The sequence below is a fragment of the Bubalus kerabau genome, chromosome 8 (assembly GCF_029407905.1).
Source record: "Bubalus kerabau isolate K-KA32 ecotype Philippines breed swamp buffalo chromosome 8, PCC_UOA_SB_1v2, whole genome shotgun sequence".
Lineage (NCBI taxonomy): Eukaryota > Metazoa > Chordata > Mammalia > Artiodactyla > Bovidae > Bubalus > Bubalus kerabau.
Genome location: NC_073631.1, coordinates 78043922 through 78068901, shown reverse-complemented (window position 1 = coordinate 78068901; position 24980 = coordinate 78043922). Strand labels below are relative to the sequence as shown.

At 47.7% G+C, this 24980-nt stretch overlaps 1 protein-coding gene across 5 annotated transcripts in view; it reads right to left on the bottom strand.

Moving 5' to 3' along the window:
- TNS3 (tensin 3) overlaps positions 1–24980 on the bottom strand; it is a 223066-nt gene that overhangs the window by 169534 nt on the left and 28552 nt on the right. For 4 of the 5 annotated variants that reach the window (XM_055590657.1, XM_055590659.1, XM_055590655.1 and 1 more), the window contains exon 2: positions 8491–8602. Coding sequence is in view for 1 of the 5 variants with exons in the window: in XM_055590660.1 (XP_055446635.1) it covers positions 8491–8602; positions 16445–16522 (190 nt within the window). In the remaining 4 variants the exon portion in view is untranslated. Of the gene's footprint in view, positions 1–8490; positions 8603–16444; positions 16696–24980 lie in introns of those variants that run through there. The other variant, XM_055590660.1, reaches the window with a different exon arrangement.

Here is a 24980-nt window from a genome sequence, read left to right as displayed (position 1 = left end):
GTTAATTTTATGTGTCACGTTCACTGAGCCACAAGATGCCCAGATATTTGGTTAAACAGTATTCTGGGTGTGTCTGGGAGGGTGTTTCTGAATGAGAAAAATATTTGAAACTGTAGACTGAGTGAAGCAGATTGTCCTCTCCACTGTAGTGGGCTTCGTCCAATTCACTGAGGGCTTGAAAAGAATAAATGGGGAAGTAAGCTGGCACATCGGTCATCTCTTGCTGCTGGATTAGAACTCAGACAGGAGCTACACACTGGCTCTTCTGGATCACAGCTTGCCAACTACAGACAAGACTTAGCCTCCATGCCGTATGAACCAATTATTTGCAGTAAATTTCTTTCTCTATATACATCCTATTGGTTCTGTTTTGCTGAAGAATCTTAACTGATACCATGCTGACACAGACTGATTGCAGAAGCAGCTAGGGGGATCCAGCCAACTAAGTCACACATAACGTGCACTCAATTTATGTGCATAAAATAATGCCATTCTTCTCATTGCATGTAATGAGGAATAAAAGTGATATCAAAGACCCCTTTCTGCCATGGAAAAAGAAGTTACTGAAGCAAGAAAGAAGAAAAAATATTTATATCCACAAATGACATTCAGAATGGCTACTGAGAAATCATAACTTCTAAAAAGCTAACCTGTGACAATGCTTATAATGTTGCTCATATGTGCTCAGTCATGTGCGACTCTTTGCTACCCCAGGGACTGTAGCCTGTCAGGTTCCTCTGTCCATGGAATTTTCCAAGGCAAGAATACTGGAGTGGGTTGCCATTTCCTACTCCAGGGGATCTTCCCAACCCAGAGATTGAACCTGGGTCTCTTATGTGTCCTGCACTGGCAGGCTGGTTCTGTATGTACACTACACACTCTGTAAAATCAGACATGTGCAATGGACAGGTCCACATGTGGGAATTCGGCATAGGGGAGAAACACTGTCATATTCACTTACAAAAGGATGAGCCACACAACCAAGCATGCTGGGAAAACCAGCTCACTCATGAGAAATAACCTAAATAACATGAATTCCAGATGAATCAACCATGAAATTGGAACAGAATTGGAAAAGCAGAAATGAATATTAGAATAATGTATTGTAGAACATCATTAAGACCCCAGAGAAGGGAAAGCATTCTTAAACAGAAACAAAAACAGAAATGAAATGAAATGGTGGGTAAATCTGAACTAGCCAAACCTTAAGTCTTTCACATGACAACCACTCCATGAGCAAAATTAGTCAAGCAACTGCTCACAATGTTTGCAACATGTAAGTTGGAATGGTAAGGAACTGACATTTCTGTAGGTCAAAATCCATCAAAAATTGGCCTAAATCCTACCTAATTTAATGATAGAAACATTAATATTATAATATCAATACTATGATTTCTTAGAAATCAGGAAGAAAAAATAATCTAACTTTTTAAATGAGCCAAGGATTTGAAAGGCCAGTTTACTAAGTAGAACATTACAGGGACCTCTCTGGTGACGCAGTGGATAGGAATCCACCTGCCAATGCAGGGGACATGGGTTCAATCCCTGGTCTGGGAAGATTTCACATGCCAGGGAGCAACTAAGCAACTATTGAGTTTGTGCTCTAAGGCCCAGGAGCCTCACCTACTGAGCCCGCATGCTGCAACTGCTGAAGCTCACACACCTCGAGCCCGTTCTCCACGAGAGACGCCACCACAAGAGAAGCCTGGGGTCCACAACAAAGAGGAGCCCCCACCTGCCACAACTAGAGAAAGCCTGTGCAAAGCAACAAAGACCCAGTGTAGCCAAGAATAAATAAATAAAAGAATCTGTCTGTCAATGAGAAGGATGCAGGTTTGATCCCTGGTCCAGGAACTAAGATCTCACAGGCCGTGGGGCAATTAAGCCTGTGTGCCACAACCTCTGAGCTTGTGTTCTAGGCCCCACGCACCGCGACTGCTGAGCCCATGTGCTGCAGCTACTGAGCCCCCATGCCCTAAAGCCCATGCTCTGCAACAAGAGAAGCCACCACGACGAGAAACCCATGCACTGCAACTAGAGAGGAGCCCCTGCTCACCACAACTAGAGAAAGCCCACGCACAGGAATGAAAATCCAGTTCAGCCAAAAATGAATAAATAATACATAACAGACATCTTTTCACTGTCTTTTTAGATGCTCAGTCTCAGTGATAACCAGAGGAATGTAAAAAACATAATAGAGCATGACACCACTTTTCATCCACTGATTTGCAAAAATGAAAAGCAGAGAAGCATCAAGTGAAAGACTGAGTTAAGTTCAAGGCCAAGGTCCACGGTCAGCTCCCTAAGGCTCCCTCAGCAGTTCCCATTAGGGGTCTTTCTCCACCGGCGAAGGGGTATGTGGCCAGTGCGTGTCTCAAGTTTCTAGGAATTAATGACCCATGGAATCCTCACCTCCACAAGCCTGGGGCCTGCACCGCATTCCTTGGTCAAACGGGTTTCCAAAGTCCTGGGCAGGAATTCACTCTTAACAGCAGCAGCAACTGTCCAGAGCGTCTGGCTCTGAAAGGCCCCACATTGTTCTTTGTTGTCTTAGAACTGCTACTCTCCTGAAGTCTCCAGGAGCCTTGGAAATCCAGGCCACTGTTTTAGGCTTGTCATACAACACTCTACACATATTTACCCAGAGAGAGACAAGCCCTGGGTCTCACCTCTGCTTCTCTGCCTCTGCCCTCAAGCTCACCCCAACCTGCCCTCAACCTCTGCCCCAGTTTAACCACACCCACAGTCACCAGCTACATGAGACGGGTGACCAGATGCTCACAGCAGAGGGCCCAACGCTACATTCACTGCTTGGTCACCTGCTCCTTTTTCTTGCCTTGATGGTCCTAACTGACACCATGTCCTGGGGTTCTAATTCAGCACCTGGCACAAAGCAAGTGCTGACATGCTGATCAGCCTATCCAGCCCTAAGCTTTGTCTGTAATCCCCTAGCATACTGTAGACTGTGATAGTCTCACACACAGGGACAGAACTACCCCCCTCCCCAGACTGTAAGCTTCCTACTGACAGGATTCCCTGCTCAGACTCTGAGCTCCCCACTGACAGGACTCCCCCCTCAGACTCTGAGCTCCTCACAAACAGGTCACAGCTTTCTCATATTTTTATTCCAGCAGGCAGTTAATATGTGTTCAGTTAACCAAAGGGGAAAAGTCATTATCAAATATTCCTTACAAAGCCCCCCTCCATCCCATTTTCCCTCTGTCCTCTTTTTGGCTCCCTTTCCCAACCTTCATTTCCTTCAGGTTCCTCCCTACAGTTGTCTCTTTTGCAGCATTTCTTTTTTTCCCATTCCAGTCTGTTCTCTTCTATTCCATTATTAAATTCAGGCAAACCATCTCTCCCAATGCCATCACTTCTGTCTGATCTGATACTGCATTCTTTCTGAATCCATCTCCTCCATGAGGCCAAGTTCTGCAGAACTTACAACTTTCAACACCCAGGAAAAGACTCACCTACTCAGGACTAGAACATCATGATCAACCATGCCAGTGCCCTCAAGTGTGGGCTTGTAGAAGGATTGTCAGTGGAAGCTGGGCCACTTAACCCACCCAAGAGACCTCAGTGGAGCAGTGAGAACAGGCTACCTGTTCAAAGCCCTGGCAGGTGGGGAGGGCAGAGTAGGAACCGCTTCTGTGGGTTTCTGAGCAGCAGGAGGCAAACCACAACCAGACACTTAACCCCATCGCGCACCAGCCATCTGTGTGGCTTTGCCTGTAGTTACAGTTTGAGAAATAGGGGTTAAAGAGCCTCTCTGTACAAACAACAGCTTCTTAAAAATGAAATGTTTCTTCTAAGTTAGCCACATAAAAATAATCTGTGGCAAACAGGCTAAAATGTGAAAATAAGTGACTTGAAGGTCAAGAACAAGCTAGAAAAAGAATAGTAAAAATATTAGCCAAAGTCACAGAATACACACCTAACCCTTCTCCATCATCACCACCATCAGCAATGTGACACCATAACCAACAGGAATAACACCTAACACTACCAGACACTTCCTTGAGCCAATCAGTGTTCTCTGTGTTCCTCGTGCATTTAATCTGTTCCTCACAATGACTCTAAAACAAAACTCAAGTACAGAGAGGCAGGGCAGGAATCCGAGCAGCCTGTCTCCAGGGTCCATGCTTCCCTACTGTTCCAGGAACAAGTCAAAGGAAGGGACCCTCCAGTAAGACCTCACACAACTTGCGCATGATCACTGAGAGAAGCCATGTAATGTCTACAGGCAGCACATACACACTGGCTCAATGTGCAAATGTATACAACATACATCTAAATTATTAGGAGAGAAAACTACTAAATTGTCTGAGATTTTTATGATATCTATATAGCTTACTGACAAAAAGAAGAGATCCTAGACATTAACGACTCAACAGGCAAAATTGTAAAGGTTACAAGTTGAAGGCCAGGAAAGGTGCCTGTCCAGCGCCATAACTTCTTCTGCAGGAGGCAACCACTGACCCTGCCAGGCGCCATCTACACTCTTAGTGACTGTGCCAGGCTCCCAACCCAGCGGTACCCCCACATCTTGCCCCTGCCCATCCAGAGGGATGCAGTGCAGAAGGGGAAAAAGCCCAGCCTTCGGATGCAGACAAAAAGCACAGCTAAGAAGATGACCACACAGCAACAACACATATAAACACCCAGCTCTCACATTTCTATCCCTATGGGCCCTGCCATAGGCCTTTTTCCCCTTGACAGTGTCAGGGGCTATGTCGCTGATGATGGCATTCTTGAGAAAGAGACTGTCACAATCACAATTCTTGGATCTCCCACACACATCAATTTAATTTAAGAAGATAATGTCTAAAAGACTCCTGGCACATACAGTCCTTTCCTTTTCACAAAAGAGTAGCTATTGTTTATCAACACAATTATTACAGTTAGGTACACACATGTGATAATCTATTGAGTAGTCTCATAGGTGTTTACAGTCCACCATATGCCAGTGCCAGTGCCAAGTTGCTTCAGCTGTATCTGATTCTTTGTGACACTATGGACTGTAGCCCCGCCAGGCTCCTCTGTCCATGGGATTCTCCTGGAAAGAATACTGGAGTGGGTTGCCATGCCCTCTTCCAGGGGATATTCCTGACCCAGGAATTGAATGTGTGTCTCTTATGTCTCCTGCATTGGCAGGCAGGTTCTTTACCACTAGCACCACCTGGGAAGCCCATCCCCACCATATGAGGGAGTTCTAAAACACCTTTTTCTGGAGAGAAGTCAGTAGATACCTCACAAACAATAATACAGGTGAGTCCCCAGCCCCTCAATGCCCGAGGGCTGACATTCACCACGTTATGAACATACCCCATGCTGGACCCAGAAATAGGGCATGATGCCTCCATGGGCACCTGTCACTGTGGCCTCCTTCCATTCCACCTGCTGCCTGTCCTGCCACTCACATGGGGCCCCAGGAGTGCAGGCATCCCTGATGTCAGTGGGCCTCTTTCCGCCAGGACCTGGGCCTTGGCCTTCAGGAGGACCCGCTCCTGTTTACTTCTCCCAATAGCACAGCCTCCAGTGCCCATAGCCAGGTAGCTGATTCCTTTGGCCAAGGATGTGGCTTCCCTGAGCTGTACATGCCACCAAGGTGGCCTCTGCCAGCTCACTGCTCCTGGCCTCGTGCTTCAGGGTGACAAGTGCCACCACCGGCCACGAAGGATGGATCCAGGGCCTCTCAGGGAGAGTCCATACACTTCCCTCAGCTGGAGGGCTCAGAATAGAGAAGCATGGCCTTAAAACAAGGAGGCCAGGTGAGAATGGGGACTGTGGCATGTCTGCTGGGGTGTGCACACAGGGAAGGGGAGCATGAGTGCAGAGCGGCCCCAGGACCTGTGCCCAACCCCAGATCTCTTCTTACTGCCTCCAAACCAGGCAAAGCATCCCAGCCAAGGGGTGGGGTGACAGCATGTGCGCCCTGGGTTCCCCACACGAGAACACAGTAGCAGTGTTCCTATGGGGAAATGACACGTGGAGATGAACCCCCTGAGGCAGAGGGCACCTATGGGACAGTCGCTAGTGAAGGATTTTCTTCAAGGAAAAAAGAACTAGGTGGGTCCAAAAAGTGATTTCCACAGGGCTAGACTATGAGATAAAACAGAACCACAGTGATTCTTAGACCAGAGAAGCATAAGCCAGACAGATCACAAGTTAGCACTGCACAAGGCCAGCCTGTTGCCACCCTTCTGCCCTCCCACCCTTTTGTGTTGGGCCTGCACAGGGTCCTTGGGGCTGAGTTGGCCTTGGGCAATGGCGCACCCAGTGGGATCCTGAGATCTCACTGCCTCCCCCATAGAATTCTAGAGGGTGCACAACCACACACACACACAACCATGTGCATGCACAGCCACGCGCACGCACAGCCACGCACACACACAGCCACGCGCACACATAGCCACATGCCACCCACACCACTCCGCCAGGCCTCTTAGTCCTCCTTGACATCTCACATATCACAGGCACCAAATGCCATAAGACAGATCATTCAGAACCAAAGAATATTCTGGGCCCCTTCCTGGCCCCTACAAGCCTGGGAAGCTGCAGGACAGGGAAGGAGGCGTGAGCCTGGAATGTGCTCTCATGCCAAGCCCTGGACGGTACTGGGGGCTGTCAGCATCCTTGAGGAGCTCTGGCCTGATGGGAAAGCCTGGCTGCTGGGCACCGCTGTCTCCAATCTGGTCAGGTCTCATTGCTTCCATTTACTTTTAAGAGAATAACTGTATCTTATAGGTGGTTCAGGCAGAAATACTGAGAGTTTTAAAAGGATATTTGGGATAGCCCCTTAGTCAACTCAGGCCTCAGCTGTACAGAGATGAGAAGGAAACGGACTCTCCCAAGAGCCAATCTTTTTGTCGCCACCAGGCCATCATTAACCGTATGTGGGAAACAAAGCCCTTGGGCCTATGGAGCTAAACCAGCTTGGTCTGTGTTCATAACCTGCACATGTGGACAGCAGCCAGCTAAGGTCCCCCGTGTCAGCCACGTGGGAATCACCCCAGCACATTCAGGTGGTGTCATTGAGGAAAAATCATTATCACAGCAGCTGCAAAGCGAAATGCCAGAAAGTGAGCTCAGCACCTCACACCCATCCCAGTCAGGCCCTGCACCAGCCATCCAGAGAACAATGCTGCAACCCACATCAGGGACTCAGAGAGGAGACTTTGATCCTAACAGACTCAGAGCACCAGCCTGCACTCCTGGCCCAGCCCTGTCTTGGCCATGCCCTTCTCTGCATCTCCGTGTGTGTGTATACTCCTGTGAGCATGTGTGTGGGTGTGTATGCATGTGTGTGCGTGTGTACGTGCACACCCATGCAGGCCTGCTGATGTGGGGAGAGGGCCTGTGCCGAGAGGCCTGGTGCTGGATCCATGCCCCATGTGCACCCCCACAGGTGACGCCTCAGCCCCCAGGGCCTGGCTCACCCTTTCTAGGTGGAGAGGAACCTTCAGACCCTGTGAGACAGGCTGCATCCAAGGACAAGGTGAGAGCGCCATGCACTCCAAGAAGCAGGTGCGTCAACTTTGAAACAGAGACCCGTGTGGGGTGAGGGAGGGAGGGGACTTGTGGCACCTCCAGGAGGCCGCAGGCAGGGAAGGAGAGGCGGGAGCTGGCTCCAAGGCACCGTCAGCGCTGACAGTGGAAGGGCGCTTCAGAGGAGGGGACACACCTGCCTCCCGCCCCCCTAAGGTTCCACTGCAGTTTGGCCATCATGCATCTTTCCTTGAGGCCGCCTAACCCCAAAGCAGCCTCAGGGACCATGTGCCAGGGAGTCCACTGGGAGGATGGGGAGCCTAGAGGCAACCCTGGAACTATTCTACGGAGAAAATCCCAAACCCATCAGAGATAACAAGCCCAGAGCAGCCCAAAGCCTTCTCCCAGGTAACCCCACCTGCCTCCGCTCTGTGACACAGAACCACAATTACAGAGTTCAAGGGAAACAAGAGAAATCCTCCTCACATATCCGTTATACAGATTTACTACCATGAAAACGCAAAAAAATAGCAAGTTGGATTGATTACCTGGGGTTTAAACACCAAATACTGAAGCTGGTGGCTCTGTTTACGGACTGGCACAATGCCTGACAACAGGCTAAAAGGACAGTAACGCAATGAACCGTCACTCAAAAGAATAGAAAAATTTCATTTGTAAACTCTGGTAAGAGACCAGAAAACAAAAGGGGATGACTCAAGCTACTGACACTACAGGACAGAAGGAAAATAAGTCATGAGCCACTCACGGCTGCCCCCCTCCTAAGACTAACTTTGCTCTTTCTGGAAAAATTTCTCATGAGCATATAGCTATGTAAATACGTTCCATCCCAGTCCAGTGAGGGTAAGGGGAAACTCAGGTTAAGATGGGGAATTCCATGATTTAACTTTGGAAACTCCCGAAAGAAGGTTTCATTTTGGGTTTTTGTTTGTTTGCTTTGCTTCAGTTTAATCGGCATGAGAAGGATCAACGCGGACTCACCTCGGCATGAAATCCCTCGACCTTCAATAATCTGTTTGCAAACCCCACAGACTCTGGCTTTTTTAAAGGCCTTGTTCTTAAAACTGTGCAGACTCGCAGTTACTTCTTCTGGCTGAAAAAGTAAAGGGAGAGAGTGTCAGCGCTTCCATTGATAGTGCGTTTGCTCTTCCTTTTCCCTTTCAAGAGATAATAAATCCAGCCGAGTTGGTGAAGAGCTGAAACAGGAACTTGACCAGGCCAATAGAGCAGAACAAGACAGCACCTTGCCAAGGCTGGGATCCCGGGAGCCTGGGATACCCCATCGGCACGCTTAGTGCCAGAGCCCTAGTGATGGCCCACATGCGCCCACCTCATAATCCCCTGGGTGGAGGGCTTAGGCGATAGTGTATCAGCTTCCAGACTGCAGGCTTACAGCCACCACTTCTGTGACAAAAGAATCCACGTGCATGCCTAGAGTCTTAATGCTTTTTTCTAGGGAAGACACAATCAGCAAACAGCATGATTATAGCAGAGGACACCAACTCACTGGCCTTCCTGGCCCCTTAGCCTCTCTGAACTCATGTACTAGTGGAGAAGCTGTCATCAGACCATGGTGACAGGACAGGCGGTTCCTCTTTAAACCTGGTACAGCATCGAATCCATTACACACACAGGCACGGCAAGGAGAGGGACCACTTAGCCACCATTTCCATGTTTGTAGTGTCAAGCAAGGCTCACAGCTATGGCTGAGGATCTTATAAAAATTCAATTTGCCTTTGAAACTAAACACCAATCATATTCCCATTTTCTGATATGTGACAGAGCATTCTAACATAACCAATATCCGCATGGACTCTCAGAGGCCATTACTCACACCAGAATAGCTAAAATTCATTGAGAAGAAGTGTTACCGAGAATGAAGACAAATGGTACAGCTACTTTGGAAAGCAGCTTGACAAATTTCTTAACACATATTTTTAAATCTACACCAATCTTACGACTCAGCAATTCCACTCCTGCTGCCGCTAAGTCGCTTCAATCGTGTCCGACTCTGTGCTACCCCATAGATGGCAGCCCATCAGGCTCTCCCGTCCCTGGGATTCACCAGGCAAGAACAATGGAGTGGGTTGCCATTTCCTTCTCCAATGCATGAAAGTGAAAAGTGGAAGTGAAGTCACTCAGTCGCGTCCGACTCTGTGCAACCCCATGGACAGCAGCCTACGAGGCTCCTCCATCCATGGGATTTTCCAGGTAGGAGTACTGGAGAGCGGTGCCATTGCCTTCTCCGAATTCCACTCCTACAGACACTTAAAAAATATGTCTGCAAAGACATGTGTGAGAATGATCAGAGCTACCTTTTTAAAAAGTGCCCCTAACAGGAAGTAACCCAGATGCCCATCACAAGGAACCTGGACAAACCATGGTATATTCATAAAATGGATACATATCATATATCCAAATATTTGCTTGGGTATACACAAGAGTAAGCTACTAATACATGCAACATCATGGGTGAACATCAAAAGCATTATCAGGCTGAATGAAAGAAGTCAGATATGAGCACACAGTGACTGATGAAAAGGCAAATGAACCTATCCAGTTCCTCAGAGGCAGGAAAAAATGAGGTGAGCTCTACAACTGTCTCCAAATTCCTACATGGAGAAAGATATCAGGATGCAGAGAGGGAGGGGGGAGCTAGTATACCACATGGGTTGAAGGAAAGGAGTTAAGAATTCAAGCTGAATAAGCCAGCAAGAAAGAGTTCACTAAGGAGAGCACTGGAGAAGAGAGAGCTGCAAAGAACTCTTAAGATCTTCAGAAGGGCCCTCGGAAGCATTCAGCCCAGTACCGAAGAGCATGTGTGTATGCACACCTGTTTGAGGAAGATACTCAAGGCCGGGGAAAAAACCACCATTTAAGGAAACAGCGCTCACACAGAGCCGAAAATAGTCCTTCTTCCCACCGCCAGACCAGGAAAACCCAAGATTCAGGGAATATTGCATAGAAAACAGGAGGATCTTGCCTCAAAAGTGAGGAATGATTAACTATAAACTGAGCACTGCTCCTGGTCTCTCCAAGTAATTTAGCTGCATTTCAGAACAAAGCTCAAGAATATCTGTAGAAATAAAAAAATACCCAACATCCAGTAAGGTAAAATTCACCATGCCTGGTACCCAATCAAAAATTATCAGGCATGGGACTTCCCTAGTGGTTCAGCAGCTATGACTCCATGCTCCCAGTGCAGGGGCCCTGGTCAGAGAACTAGATCCCACATGCTGCAACTAAGGATCCCAACACCACAACTAAGGATCCCAACACCACAACCAGGACCTGGTGCAGCTGAATAAAAACAAATAAACACTTTTTTTTTAATTATCAGGCATGCAAAGCAACAGGAAAGCATAACCCATAATGAGAATAATCAGTCAATTGAAAGTGACCCTGAACTGACGAGAATAAGCACACAAGATATTAACAGAGTATTATAACTATATTCCATTTGTTCAAAAAGGTAGGTAAGAAAAGATCCAAAACAAACATTTACAGAAGCAAATGCAAATAGCTGAGATATTAAAATATTGAATATTTTAATATTTAAATTAAACATTAAAACACTGGATAAAATTATTAACAGATCAGACACTGCAATAGAACAGATTAGTGAATTTGAAGACATCACCATGGAAACTTACCAAAATAAAGCACAGAAAGAAAAGACAACCTATGTAAATAAACAGATAGATAACAAACAAAAAGACTATCCGTGAACTGTGGGACTTTTAGCAGCTTATAAGCCCCTGAAAGAAAATGGGTGGGTGGAGGGAGGTTTGAAGAGATAATGGCTGAAACTTTTCCAAAACGTGAGGAAACTATAAACCCATTGATCCAAGAAACTCAAAAAAATCTCAAGCACAAAAAAATGTGACAGAAACGACATAAGGCACATGAGAACCAAATTGCTCAAACCCAGTTAGAAAAAGACAGTCTTAAACAAAACTGCAAAAGACTCACAAATACAGAAAACAAACTTATGGGTACCAAAGAAGTATGGAGGAAAGGGAGGGATAAATTAGGAGTAGGGATTAATAAACTAGTATAATTAAAACAGATAGGCAACAAGGATTTACTGTACAGCACATAGAAGTATATTCAATATCTTACATTAACCTATAATGGAAAATAATCTAGAAAGAAATATATATATATAAACTAATCACTTGCTGTACACCTGAAACTAACACAACACTCTAAATCAACTATACTTCAACTGGAAAAAAAAGAGATCTTAAAAGCAGCCAGGGAGGCAGGGGAGCACAAATTACACTCACGGGATTAAGCATTAAAATAACAGTAGATTTCTCATTCAAAAAAAAGCAAGTGAAAACACGGTGTAGCAATATAAAGTACTAAGAAAAAACTGACCAATCCAGCAAAAGCACACTTCAAAAATGACAGTGAATTAAAAACTTCCTAGAATATACAAAAGCTGCAATAATTTATCACTAACTGACACATACTACAAGACTTGTTAAAGATAGTCTGAGCAAAAGGAAAATAATATTAGATGGAAATATAGCTTTACACAAAAGAATGAAGACCACTAGAAATGATTAATTACATGGACAAATATGTAAGGCCTTTTACTTATTACTTAAAACTCATCAGAAGATAATTAACTATCAAATAAAACCTAATAATGATACAATGTGAGGTTTAACATAAGTAGAAGTAAAATTTATGATAAAACAGCACAAAGCTCAGGAAAGGAGAAATGGTAGGTAGTATGAAATTAAAAGACGCTTACTCCTTGGAAGGAAAGTTATATCCAACTTAGATAGCATATTCAAAAACAGAGACATTACTTTGCCAACAAAGGTCCATCTAGTCAAGGCTATGGTTTTTCCTGTGGTCATGTATGGATGTGAAAGTTGGACTGTGAAGTAGGCTGAGTGCCAAAGAATTGATGCTTTTGAACTGTGGTGTTGGAGAAGACTCTTGAGAGTCCCTTGGACTGCAAGGAGATCCAACCAGTCCATTCTGAAGGAGATCAGCCCTGGGATTTCTTTGGAAGGAATGATGCTGAAGCTGAAACTCCAGTACTTTGGCCACCTCATGCGAAGAGTTGACTCATTGGAAAAGACTCTGATGCTGGGAGGGATTGGGGGCAGGAGGAGAAGGAGACGACAGAGGATGAGATGGCTGGATGGCATCACCGACTCAATGGACGTGAGTCTGAGTGAACTCCGGGAGTTGGTGATGGACAAGGAGGCCTGGCGTGCTGCGATTCATGGGGTCGCAAAGAGTTGGACACAACTGAGCGACTGAATGAACTGAACTGATACCACTGTAAGGCTCTCATAATACACACGAAGCAATACACTATCACTTGAAGGCAGACTGAGACAAGCTAAAAATCTATAACATAAACCTAAAGCAACAACTAAAATAATGAGTTGTAGGTAATAAATACAACAAAAAAGAGAAAACAAAATTATGTTAAAATGGCAAGAAAAGAGAAAAAGCAGTAATAAAGAACACATAAGAGAAATGGAAAACAAGCAGCAAGATGATAGATTTAAACCTCAATATATTAGGAATCATATTAAACAGTTTAAACATCTCATTAAAGGCAGGGATTGTCAAATTATATTTTTTTTTAAAGTATAGAAAAATATACAATGTTAGTGTTAAAGAAAAGCTGAAATGACTATATTAATAACAAAGTAGATTCCAGATTAAAGAATATTCCCAGTGATATCCATCTGAGCCGCCAGGGAAGCCCCAATGACATAGAGAAGCACTACATAATGATAAAAGGGTAGAAACATCAAGAGAACATAACAAAGTTACACATTTAATAACAAAACTCTCAAAATATATGAAACGAGAACTGACAGAATTGCAATGAGAAATAGGCAAACATAGAAATTTCATTACCCCACACTGAATTGTGTCCCCACCAAATCCATATATTGAAGCTTTAACCTCCAATGTAACTAACTATGTTTGAGGTTAGGGCCTTCAAAGAGATAATCAAGGTAAAATGAGGCCATAAGGGTAGGGACCTAATCCAACAGGGCCGGTGTCCTTATATAAAGAAAAGGGGATACTAGGAAAGCTTGGCACACAGAGGAAAGTCCATGTGAGGACGTGGTGAGAAGGTGGCCACACAAACTAAGAAAAGAGGGAGGAGGCCTTGGGAAAATCCAAGCTTGTCAATACCTTGATCTTGGACTTCCAACCTCCTGAACTATAAAAAAATAAACTGCTGTTGTTTACGACACCTAGTCTGTGTTATTTCATTATGGCAGTCCTAGCAAACTAATATAGCCTTTCTCAATAATTAATATTATTTTTAGAAATAATGGATAATTATTGCAGAAAATAAGAAAGGATACATAAGCTTTGAACAATATTATCAATATCTTGACCTAACTGACATTACAGAACATTTGACCTAACAGCGGCGGAATACACACTCTTTTCAAATGCATATGGAATATTTAGTAGACAAGTCTAAGAAAATTTTAAATTATTCAAGTTGTACTAAATATGTTCTCTGACCACAATGGGATTAAATTAGGAATCAGAAACAGAAAGATTTTAGTAAAATCCCCTAAAGTATTTGGACATCAAATAACACACTTCTAAATAGTGTATAGATTAATACACCACGGCAAGGTACTGCTATTACAAACTTGTTTACATGTCTGTTTCTGCTTTTTTCAAGAGACCATATACTTTTTGATAGTAGGGCTCTTGAACTCAGTGCTTACAAAAGAGGAATGAAGATACTACTATCATGAAGTCCATGACATTGGCAGGGCCCTTCTGTGCTATAAATAATCAACACTGTTCTACATGGAGAGCATAGGATGCAAGCTCAAGACCCCGTAGCCAAGGGATAAGGAATATGGGCTCAGATCCAGTCTCCCCCCAGGCCTCATGCTCACACAGGAGTAGACATTCAAGTAGCTGACACACACAGCCTCTATCATAATCCCCCAGCTGGCACACACTTTTCCTCCCTTATATTTCAGTTATTTGTTTATAGCCGTCTCTTTTGTGTAATTTCCTACAGGCAGGACACCAGGCTCTTATCTATTTTTCTTCCAAGGCCCTGCACAGTGCCTGGTACCCTCAATTAATACTTGTCAACTGAATGAATTGGCTGTATTCTGTGAGCCAACAGGGGATACTGTGACGTTTTTATTCCTTACAAATACCTTTATTACAACCAGGGAGAAAGAGGCACTGTGTTCCTGTGGTTTTCCTGCCGGCTGGGCCACAGTTAGAAACCTGGAGGAAGGAAACAGCAGAGGTGCTGTGTGGAGGCCGAAGCCATTTCAGTGGCTGGATGGTGGAGGAATTCATTTCAGATAGTGTAATAACATCTGCTCACGCTTCATCTGTACATAACATCTCCATTGTGAAGTGAGCCTAGACGGGATTAGGCTGCCTTTGTTTTCACCTGATACTGTGCTTTCATTTCTCCCAAAGAGGCGGGCCCAATGAGTGCACGGGGAACAGGGGAGGCCGAAATGCTGAAGCATTTAGCAGGCTCAGTTCAGGAATCTAAATTGCATTTAATTGTTAGGAGCAGACAGTGGGAAGGGTAGAGAGCAAGGCTGCCAGTTCCACAAGGACTCCCTGAGGGGTTCAGGGTAATTAGTGCTGGTCTTGATGGTGAGGTCTCTTTTTAGAAAGAAAAATCTCTGAAAAACTGAGCGAGGAAGTGCTCCACAGGCATGCAGCAGGGTAACCTTTTGCTCTGCTCTGCGAAAATGCAAAACCTCACAGTCCTCTCGGTTCAGTTCTCTCGGCTAATGTTGCAGTGGCAACAGTTACCCCCACAAAGCCTAAACCAACACAATCCAAGCCTCTTTTCCTTTCAGGAGAGAGGATTTAGGTGAGTGTTTTCCTACCTAGGAAACCTTCAGTAGCATTCGAGGGGGGCTGATGCACTCAGCAAAATCACCAAGCAACTTGACTCTGAAGTTAAACACCACAACTTCCTGCGTGAAGAAAGCGAGCCCCAAACCTCTGGAGTAATCCTGCCCAGAGATGCCTCCACCCAGCCAAAGGACCCAGAGCACAGGGACATCCTCTGCCTTCCACACAGGGTCCCCAAGTTTCTCAGGAGTAGCATTTGATTGTTAAACTAAAAATCAGAATGAGTACAATTCAAAGTGATGTCAAGTGGCTGACATTCTGACAACTTCTCACGCCTCAGAACTTTCATAAGTTTCCACTAAAACGAATGCAATAAATGCCTAATTATTAGACTCAGAGACGGGATTGCTGAACCTAGTAGGGAGCCACCTGTGCATCTACTCAGTTTAAGTCAAGCGCCATGGGAGACAGTCCCAGGACCAAGCGCTGTAACACGGCCCTGGGGAACTTGCACTTCTGCAACAACGCTAGAGCATCCTCACACACCCAGAGTTACAGCACCCTTTTCCTTGGCAAAGAAACACAAGCTAGAAGGGAGTCCGTGAAACTGCCAATGTCCTGCTTCCATTCCAGTAAAGGAGTCCAGGGAAGTGTGTTCAAGACGGAGCTGGATTCGAAAATTAAGAGCAAAGCTGTCTCCCACTTCACGTGGGCTCACCAGGGCGCCGGCCTCCCACCAAGCAAAGCTCTGCTTTCCCTCGCTCGTTCTTTCCTGCTCAAGTAACACGCGCACAGACGAACACACACGAGACACGCGTACATAGACAAGGACACGCGCGCACTCGTGGACATACGGGCACGCGCAGTGACCAGGGCAAAACCACGAAGAGGCACGCGCAGACAAGAGTGCAAGGGCACACTGGCGCGCAGACCGGGGTACGCGGGCAAACACAAGCACAGGCGTGCACCAACCCAAAAGTGCTTCCACTCCCAGGGCTTCCATCCTGTCCCAGCTCCCAGTTCCCGCCGCGCCGGGGTCCCGGTTCCCTGCGCCCCTCCCCCTCGCAGAACGCCCACTCACCTGGCGCCGGTGCCGGCGAGCCCGCGCCCCGCGCGCGCACCCTCCAGGCGGCCCCGGGGTCAGGGCGCGCAGCCGCATGGCCGTCCGGGCCACCGCCGAGGGCCGGGCCGGGCGAGGAAGGCCGAGGCAGGCGCGGACCTCTCCCGGGTGGTGATGCCCGGCAGGTATGCCTCCTGGGCCCCTGTGTCTGGGAGTCCCAGAAGTTCGACCCCTGGAGCCCTGAAATGAAGCGGTCGCCAATTCTAAGTCCACTCGGTCGTCAGGAGTCAGATGCCGCGAACAAAAGCCAGACGAAAGAGCGCACGGCCCCCCGGCGCCCCTCCATCTGACACAAATTAGCGCTCCCTTCCCCCCGCCCCAGACCGCAGCTCCGGAGAAGAGGAAAAAGGTTTCTCAGCCAAACCCAGAAAAAGTGGCGAGGAAACGCCTCCTAGGACAGGGGTGGGGGGCTAACCCTCCATCGCCCTCCAACGCCCTTGGCCCTCCCACTGGATTACCCCCGCCTTTGGCTGGAGTACAGCTTGACTAGGATTTCAGACCTCTCCAAGAATGCAGACCCAGAGACTTAAAATCAAAAGCGTCAGGCTCTCTGGCTTTCGGGATTTTAAATCTTGTATACTGTCCAGTAAACTTGCATCTGTAATGGTCAGTATCACCGGTAATCTATACTGCTAGGCAACAGTGGCTTTGGAGTGGAAAGAAGGAAAACTCTAATACAGAAAGGTTGTCTTTCCAATTTGCCTCTTCAACTAAGAAAAACAAGGAGCAGCCCTGCCAAAGTGGGATGAGAAGCAGGTAGAGGTTCCAGCAAGCACAAAGGAAATGACCATGGGGCCTTCTGTACCTGGGGTCTGGGATCCACAGCACCCTTCCCTCTCCTTACTATCCAGAGAGCCATCCAGCTCCCAGCAAATCACATCCGAGTTCCCTCTCTGGGTCCGTGATTTTAGAAGGAAATTTAAAACTGTTTTTAACTTATTTTAAGAAGATAAAGGTGACTGGGATGGTGGGGACAGGGTCTCACATGAAGAGGAAGCCAGACACCTGGAAAGGGGAAGAGTCCCTTAGCCTGAAGCACAGCCCAGAGGGGGAGGGTGGGCCTGATCCACAGACAGATGGCCCTTTGCCTGTCAGACCCCACAAGACTGAGTCGTCTTGGGCAGGGCTCGTGGACCAGTGGCTCTTAGCGCTCCACCATGAGAAGCTCTGGCAACATTCCTGGAAAGGGGTCCCTTGACAGTGGACTTGTTCAGCTGAGGCCACCTTCTCCCTTCTGTAGGGTCCCGTAGAGGAGGCCGATGCAGAGGAGCACGTGGCCCAGGGAGCTGGATGGTCTCAGACCTGCCGGCTCGCTGTGTGCATAGCAGCGCCGGGTGTTCCAGTGGCTCAGCCTGCCTCGTGCCCAGCCCAGGGTGCAGCAGAACTGATGCCCTGTGTTGGTCTAACGCTCTGACTTCAGATCTTCAACTCCGCTTGCAACTCCAAATGTCTTAGCTTCGGAGAGCAGTCTGGGTGGGCTAGACCCCGGGCCTTTATGGTTAACACATGTGCAAATTCCAGCCATCAATTCAAAGGCCGACATTAACCTCTCAGGTTCTGGCACCAAATACCCATCTTTCCATTTCTGGGGGTGGAATAGCAAAGCTGCTCTTTGACTTTCAACCACACACCAAAAAAAAAAAAAAAAAAAAAAACCAGAAACACATCATTCTGGCTTCTCACCTGGCAGCCACCCATTCATTCTCATTTCGCCTTCATCCTTCAAATAAGAGTATATTCATCTGTCTCTATAGTCATTCATTCGTTAATTTATTTTCTAGATTCATTCATCATTATTCACTTTTTCTATAAAGGAGTCAAACTTTAGTTTTTGTAAACACCTCTCAGCTCTATTTCTTCATATACATCCTTCACCCTCATATGACTGCGGGATCCCTAAGAACACACATCTGTATCGGATTTGAGTCCCCACCATCGAGAACAAGACGGAGCCCAGAGCTGTGCCTACAGGCTCAGCTAGAAGCACACTCTTCTGCTGTCTGAGGGCACACAAGGCAAGCATTTTCCCAGGAATCAGCCAGATCTATCACCAGTCTCACCCATGGAACCAGCAGGAAGAACCTCAATCCTAGCAAACAAGTAACTTTCAACATGATAAAGCTCCTTGAACTCATGGACAGGGCTGCACACTCTATGGGGCCCTTGGTAATGATGGTCCTGAGCACCAGTGCACCTAGGCCCACGGTTGCAAGGTTGGAAGACAAACGGATGTTTTCATAGGGACACCTGAATCTCCTCTGATTCAATTAAAAAATACATCATTCAGAAAATTCCCACACTTTATTATTAATAATAAATACATGCATGCAATCACACCTCATGGATGATAGCACAGTGGGCTATCACAACTCAGTGAGAATCAGGGATCACAGAGAGTCCACTGAAGTCCAGAACACCGGAGCCCAAGTGAACTTCCCAAACACAAACCTGCCAGGACTCCCCGCTTTGCCTCCTGGCCCCCTCTCCAGTCCCTTTTCCCCCTAGCTTCCCACACCACCCCTCTGAGGCAAGCCGAAGCATGAGGGTTTGGGACCAGCTCAGCCTAGGGACCAAGCCAGCCACTCCAGCCTTGCCAGACTCACCCCACTGTTGTGCTGCGAGCCTAGTCTGCCCCTGGTGAAGTGACAATCCTCCTTGCTTCTTGCTGGCCTGACATCTGCTTCTGAATTCTGGCTGTATTGAGTCCCCAACAACAAAGGAGGTTCTTCCTGTACAAGATGGACTTCCGGGGGCCCGGGTCCAAACTTTGAGGGTAAAGCTCCAATACCAAGCCTCGGGGCTGTATCACCAACCCAGACTGGGAAGCCAGACTGGACTGGGGACATGAGCTCAGCAGTGAGTCCAACTCTAAGACAAGATGTGAGGTTGGCCCATCCAGGATCTCATCTAACTGAATGGAGGCTACTCCCATAGGCCATCCCAGAATGCTGATGAGCAGCCTGTGTGCCTGGCATCACAGGGACTACAGTGATGAATGACTCCCCTTTACCCAACGGTGGAAATGTCTGTATGTGGCATTATGAGGGGGCACTGAGCCCTCTCATGGGACTTCAGGGAAAACAGATGACAGATGGGCTGAGACCTAGGAGAGAGGGACATTTTTGAGACAGGAAAATAACCAGGGGACCATAAAGCAGGGTGTTTACGTGAACAGAAGCACAGCATGCATTTGGGGCATGGATGGCAGACAGGCAGAGTCTGCATCCTAAGAGCAGGCGTGGAGAGGAAGGGGGCCCCACAAAGCAAGCCAAGGCCCGACCCTGAGGGCAGCGGGAGTCTCTGGAAGTGAGAGAGGAGGAACCACGTGAACATACTGTGTCCTGGGACCACTTGGTGAAGAAGGAGTTTACTAACACAGAAAGGGAGAACATTTCAGTGAAAGCCGTGTTGTGGGACTGGAGTCAGATGCTGGTGTAACTCATGTTTTCACTGCAGAGACACAGATACAGAAATGAAAACTAATGCAAATGTGCACATGCACACACACACCCATGCAGAGGCATGCACCCATACACACAGAGGCACATATAAACTCCCTACACTCCCCAGCTCTGTCTGTGGTGGGGGAGGGGGCGCCTAAAGAAGCCCCCAGGAGTAGTGGTTACATGCAGCACCCACGTCTCTGTTTCCCAGTAAAAGAAATCAGGGCTCCCCGGAGACGTGGCTGATTTCAGATCTGAGTCAGGGATGGTACAAACGTCAAAAGGTAAAGGAATGCTTCCAGAATGGTGGGGCTGCATGACCAGGGGGCTGAGTTGGCCTGCAGAGGCTGTCCTGGCCAGATCTGGGACAACCTGAACATCGAAATAGTGATAATAGTGGATTGTGTGTATGTGTGTGTGTGTGTGTGTGTATGTGTGTTAGTCACTCAGTTGTGTCCAACTCTGCAACTCCATGGACTGAAGCCGGCCAGGCTCCTCTGTCCATGGGATTCTCCAGGCAAGAATACTGGAGTGGGTAGCCATTCCCTACTTCAAGGGATCGTCCCGACCCAGGGATCGAACTCAGGTCTCTGGCATTGCAGGCAGATTTTTTATCATCTGAGCCACCAGGGAAGCCCCTAGCCCCTCCAGAAATCCCATTTCTGCAGAGATGTCATCCCTAGCTGTTGGCAACCAGCAGAGGCTTTGGGAAGTTTAACCTAGTAAGCAATGCTCCACTGTCACAGCAGAGCAGACCTCCTATGGGTGGTCCCAAACCCAAGTTATTTCCCCAGGTCAGATGTGAGGATAGAGGCATCTCATTTGGCCTGTCCCTTCTGCTAGAGCATCCAGACAGCCCTCCTGTGCGCCTGGGAACTGGCCCCTACAGGGAGGGTGTGGTTGGAAAGGAGACACTTTGGCCCCTTGATGTGAAGAACCAACTCATTGGAAAAGACCTTGATGCTGGGAAAGATTGAGGGCAAGAGGAGAAGGGGGCAACAGAAGATGAGATGGTTGGATAGCATCACTGAATCAATGGACATGAGTTTGAGGAAGCTCTGGGAGATAGCGAAGGACTGGGAAGCCTGGTGTGCTACAGTCCATGGGGTCAAGAAGAGTTGGACACAATTTATCAACTGAACAGTGACTCCTGCTAAGAGGGGTCCCTGCACAGCCAGAAGAGTTTGGAGGACTAAGGTGAGAGGTCCCAAGTAGATAATGAGGAGAAAAATCAGTTTCTGAGAAAGATGGGGTATTTTCAACAATATGAAGTGAAGTGAAGTGAAAGTCGCTCAGTCGTGTCTGACTCTTTGCAACTGGAGTGGGTAGCCTTTCCCTTCTCCAGGGGAGCTTCCCAACCCAGGGATCGAACATAGGTCTCCCACATTGCAGGCAAATTCTTTACCAGCTGACACTGGGGAAACCCAAGAATACTGGAATGGTTAACCTATCCCTTCTCCAGCCAATCTTCCTGACCCAGGAATTGAACTGGGGTCTCCTGCATTGCAGGTGGATTCTTTACCAACTGAGCTATCAGGGAAGCCCTCAATATGAACAAGTTTTAACTATTTCTGAATTTTTTTTTTTAAAGCAGACATTGCTTCTATTTATCATCGCCACTATGAATCTGTATCTGTAGTCCCAGGATGGGTGTGAGGCAGGCATGACTGGGTCTCATCTTGCTGTGGGGAAGGTAGGACTTTGGGGTGACTCCCCCATACCTGGGTCACCCTCAAACTCAGTGAGGCCATGATGGAGCTGGGATTGCACCCAACCCCATCAACGTGTTCTCAAAGAGCGTTTAATAATTAAAATCTCTGATTTAAATTCCAACAAAAGCAATTTTCCCAGCCTGGTATGATGCTCCTGACTTGAAGTAATCTCTCCTTCACCCAGATCATTCTCCAAGATGCTTCCAGCACATGAAAAGAGCATTTCCTGTAAATAACAATGCTTGTTGCAACTCAGAAAAAAGACAGCAAAATCTCCATCCAGGCCCAGAGAGCAGGAATCAGCATCCACCGGAGGAAGACACTGTCTGTCCAGGTCAGACAGAAGCCACACTGCCTGGGCCCTGCCCCATCACAGGCTTTCTCCGTGTATCCCCAGGCCCCACCCCCACACACAATAAACCATGTGTGTCCTCCAGGATCCCAGGCTGTGCTGGATACACATTACTGGAGGAATGAATGACTATAAATCAATAAAGACAGATGCCAGGTTTTAAGGCAGTGGTCACTAGAGGCCACACCCCGTGGTCACACCTGGGTTGGGCCTTGGAACTTGTGGCCTCATGTCTGCTGCCCTTTGATTTCTGATTAGCTGATTGACAATGATTCACAGCACCATTCACCCACCTTCCATTCTTTCCCCATAGTTCACTGTGTGGGAGGGACAGAGTTGATAAAGCCTGAAGAGGAAAGTGGTCCCAGTGATGAGAAAGGTTGGGGTGGGGGGCACTGGGAGCCAGACTCAAGATCTGACTTGACTGTGGAGAAAATGGGGAGTCAGAGGTTTACTAGCAAAGGGGCAGGAGGGGGCAGAGGGTGGGGGATGGGAGGGGGCAGACCTCCTGCAAAATAGGCCAGCAGAGTGGGGACGGGTGTTTCAACCAGGACCTTAGCGGTGGTGGCAACAGGAAGAATGGGAGCTGACTCCAGGGGGGTCACGACCACCAAAGATGGGCTGGGAATTAAGGGAGAAAGATCTGGTTTGGTAGACCAAACTGAGACCAGGACTTTCAGAGATTGTCAGCACTCACTGGAGGAAGGGGGCTTCAAATCTTTCATTGCTGGCATGATTTTGCTACAGTCTCAGGTGGGGTAGGTGGGGGTGGACCCCTGTATGCACAGGTGCGAGGCTCTGCTCACTAGCTCTCCAGTCTCCTCTATCACAAGTGCAGGGGCTTGTTCAATCAGCTGACCAAGTTCACTGTACACCCACTGTGCATGAGTTTGGGAGGGCCAAGGTCAAGGACAGAAGCAAAGGTCACCACTTGCAAGAAGCACTCAGTCTGAACGCCGGGAAACCTCTGTAAGGGGTGCTGACACCCACCCCCCTCCACAGTGGGCTCCTACCAGTGCTTAGCCACCCCGTGAACACCAACACTCAGAGTCTGTTGCCCCTGGCAAACGAAATGCATAACAATGTCTTGACCCTTTTCCCAGCTGGCAGGGTGTAAACCTGGATGACAGCAGGTGCTCATAGCAGCCTTGACTCTCGCTCCCCTCCAGTCAAGCCTCACCAGCTTTTCTTCCTGTGCTGACTCCCCGGCAGACACAGAGGCTGCAAGGCACCCAAGTTTAAAGATAGCCCCACTGCAGGCTTCCCTGGTGGTTCAGTGGTAAAGAATCTGCCTGGAAATGCAGGAGACACAGAATGGATCGCTGGTCCAGGAAGATCCCATGTGTCTTGGAACAGTTAAGCCCATGCACCACAACTATTGAGCCAGCACTTCAGAGCCCAGGAGTCACAACTTCTGAGCCCACGCACCACAACTACAGAAGTCCGTGCACCCTGAGCTTGTGTTCCACAACAAGAGAAGCCACTGCAATGAGAGCCTGCACACCTCAACCAGAGAGTAGCCCCTGCTTGCCACAACTAGAGAAATGCCTGCGTAACACGAAGACCCAGCACAGCCAAAAATAAAATTATTTTTAAAAAATTATTAAAAAGCAGAGACATCACTGTGCTGACAAAGGACTGTATAGTCAAAGCTATGATTTTTCCAGTAGTCATGTATGGACATGAGAGTTGGACCATAAAGAAGGTTGAATGCTGAAGAACTGATGCTTTGGAACCGTGGTGCTGAAGAGGACTTTTGAGAGTCCTTTGGACTGCAAGGAGATGAAACCAGTCAATCTTAAAGGAAATCAACCCTGAATACTCATTGGAAGGACTGATGCTAAAGCTGCGGCTCCAATACTTTGGCCACGAGATGTGAAGAGCTGACTCGTTGGAAAAGATGAAGGGAAAGATTGAAGGCAGGAGAAGGGGATGACAGAGGATGAGATGGTTACATAGCATCACCAATTCAATGAATATGAATTTGAGCAAACTTTGGGAGACAGTGAAGGACAGAGGAGCCTGGTGTGCTGCAGTCCACGGGGTCACAAAGAGTCGGAAACAATCTAGTGACTAACAACAGCAACAAACATTTTTTAAAAATGAAAGAAAAAAAAGATGGCCCTTGTGTAACTTCCAACCCCGGCCACCATCATGGCTCATTTCATAATCCTCTTCTAGGGAAACTCCTTCAAGGGTTGGCTAGAGTCCACGTCCACTGCCCAGGTTCCACGCCTGGGATTGACAACCAGAATTTCCTCTCCATCCTCCCAAACTGCCCACCAGTCCCCACCTAGCTCATCACACCCAGCTGCTCCTCACCCACCCTAGTTGCCAACTCACCTGGCTGCTACCCACGTGCCACACTTCCCTCTCCTGGTTCCCAGGCCCCCACGTCCTAGGCACCTTCTCTTTCTTGGGTCCTGCTCTCATCTCCCTTGGACAGTCCTTGTCCCCTGGGCACCTCTAAGTGTCCTGGACTGTCCTCTGTGCACACTCCCCCCAGCTGTCCCCTCCAGCCTATCCTGTCATCATTGATGATGCCCCACGTCCCCTCTAGCCCCTCCCTGCTGAGTCCCGGGTATCACTGGCTCCACATCTCCACCAGGCCATCCCCTGAGCATCATTAACCTCAGCCCTCCAAGTCAGAACTCTGAGTTGTCTCCTCACAAGTACCATAGGGCCACCCTGCCAACAAGCCCTTCAAAACGAATCCCCAAAAGATCTTTCTCTGGTCTCCATCCCCACCACACCCGGCCCCCTATCAGCAAGCTAACCGGCTCTTTGCACCCACAGGCCCTGCCTTAATAGGAATCAGGACTTAACGAAGCACAGCACACTCCCCAGCTTTCACAACCACACTTTTAACCAGAAAATCCCAAACTTCTGACCTTGGGCCCATAGACCATTTGCATCAGCCTGTGACCGCCTTGGACCTGTTCAACTCCCCTGCTCTTTTCCCACCTGCTCGGAAAGCTCCTGTCTCAGAA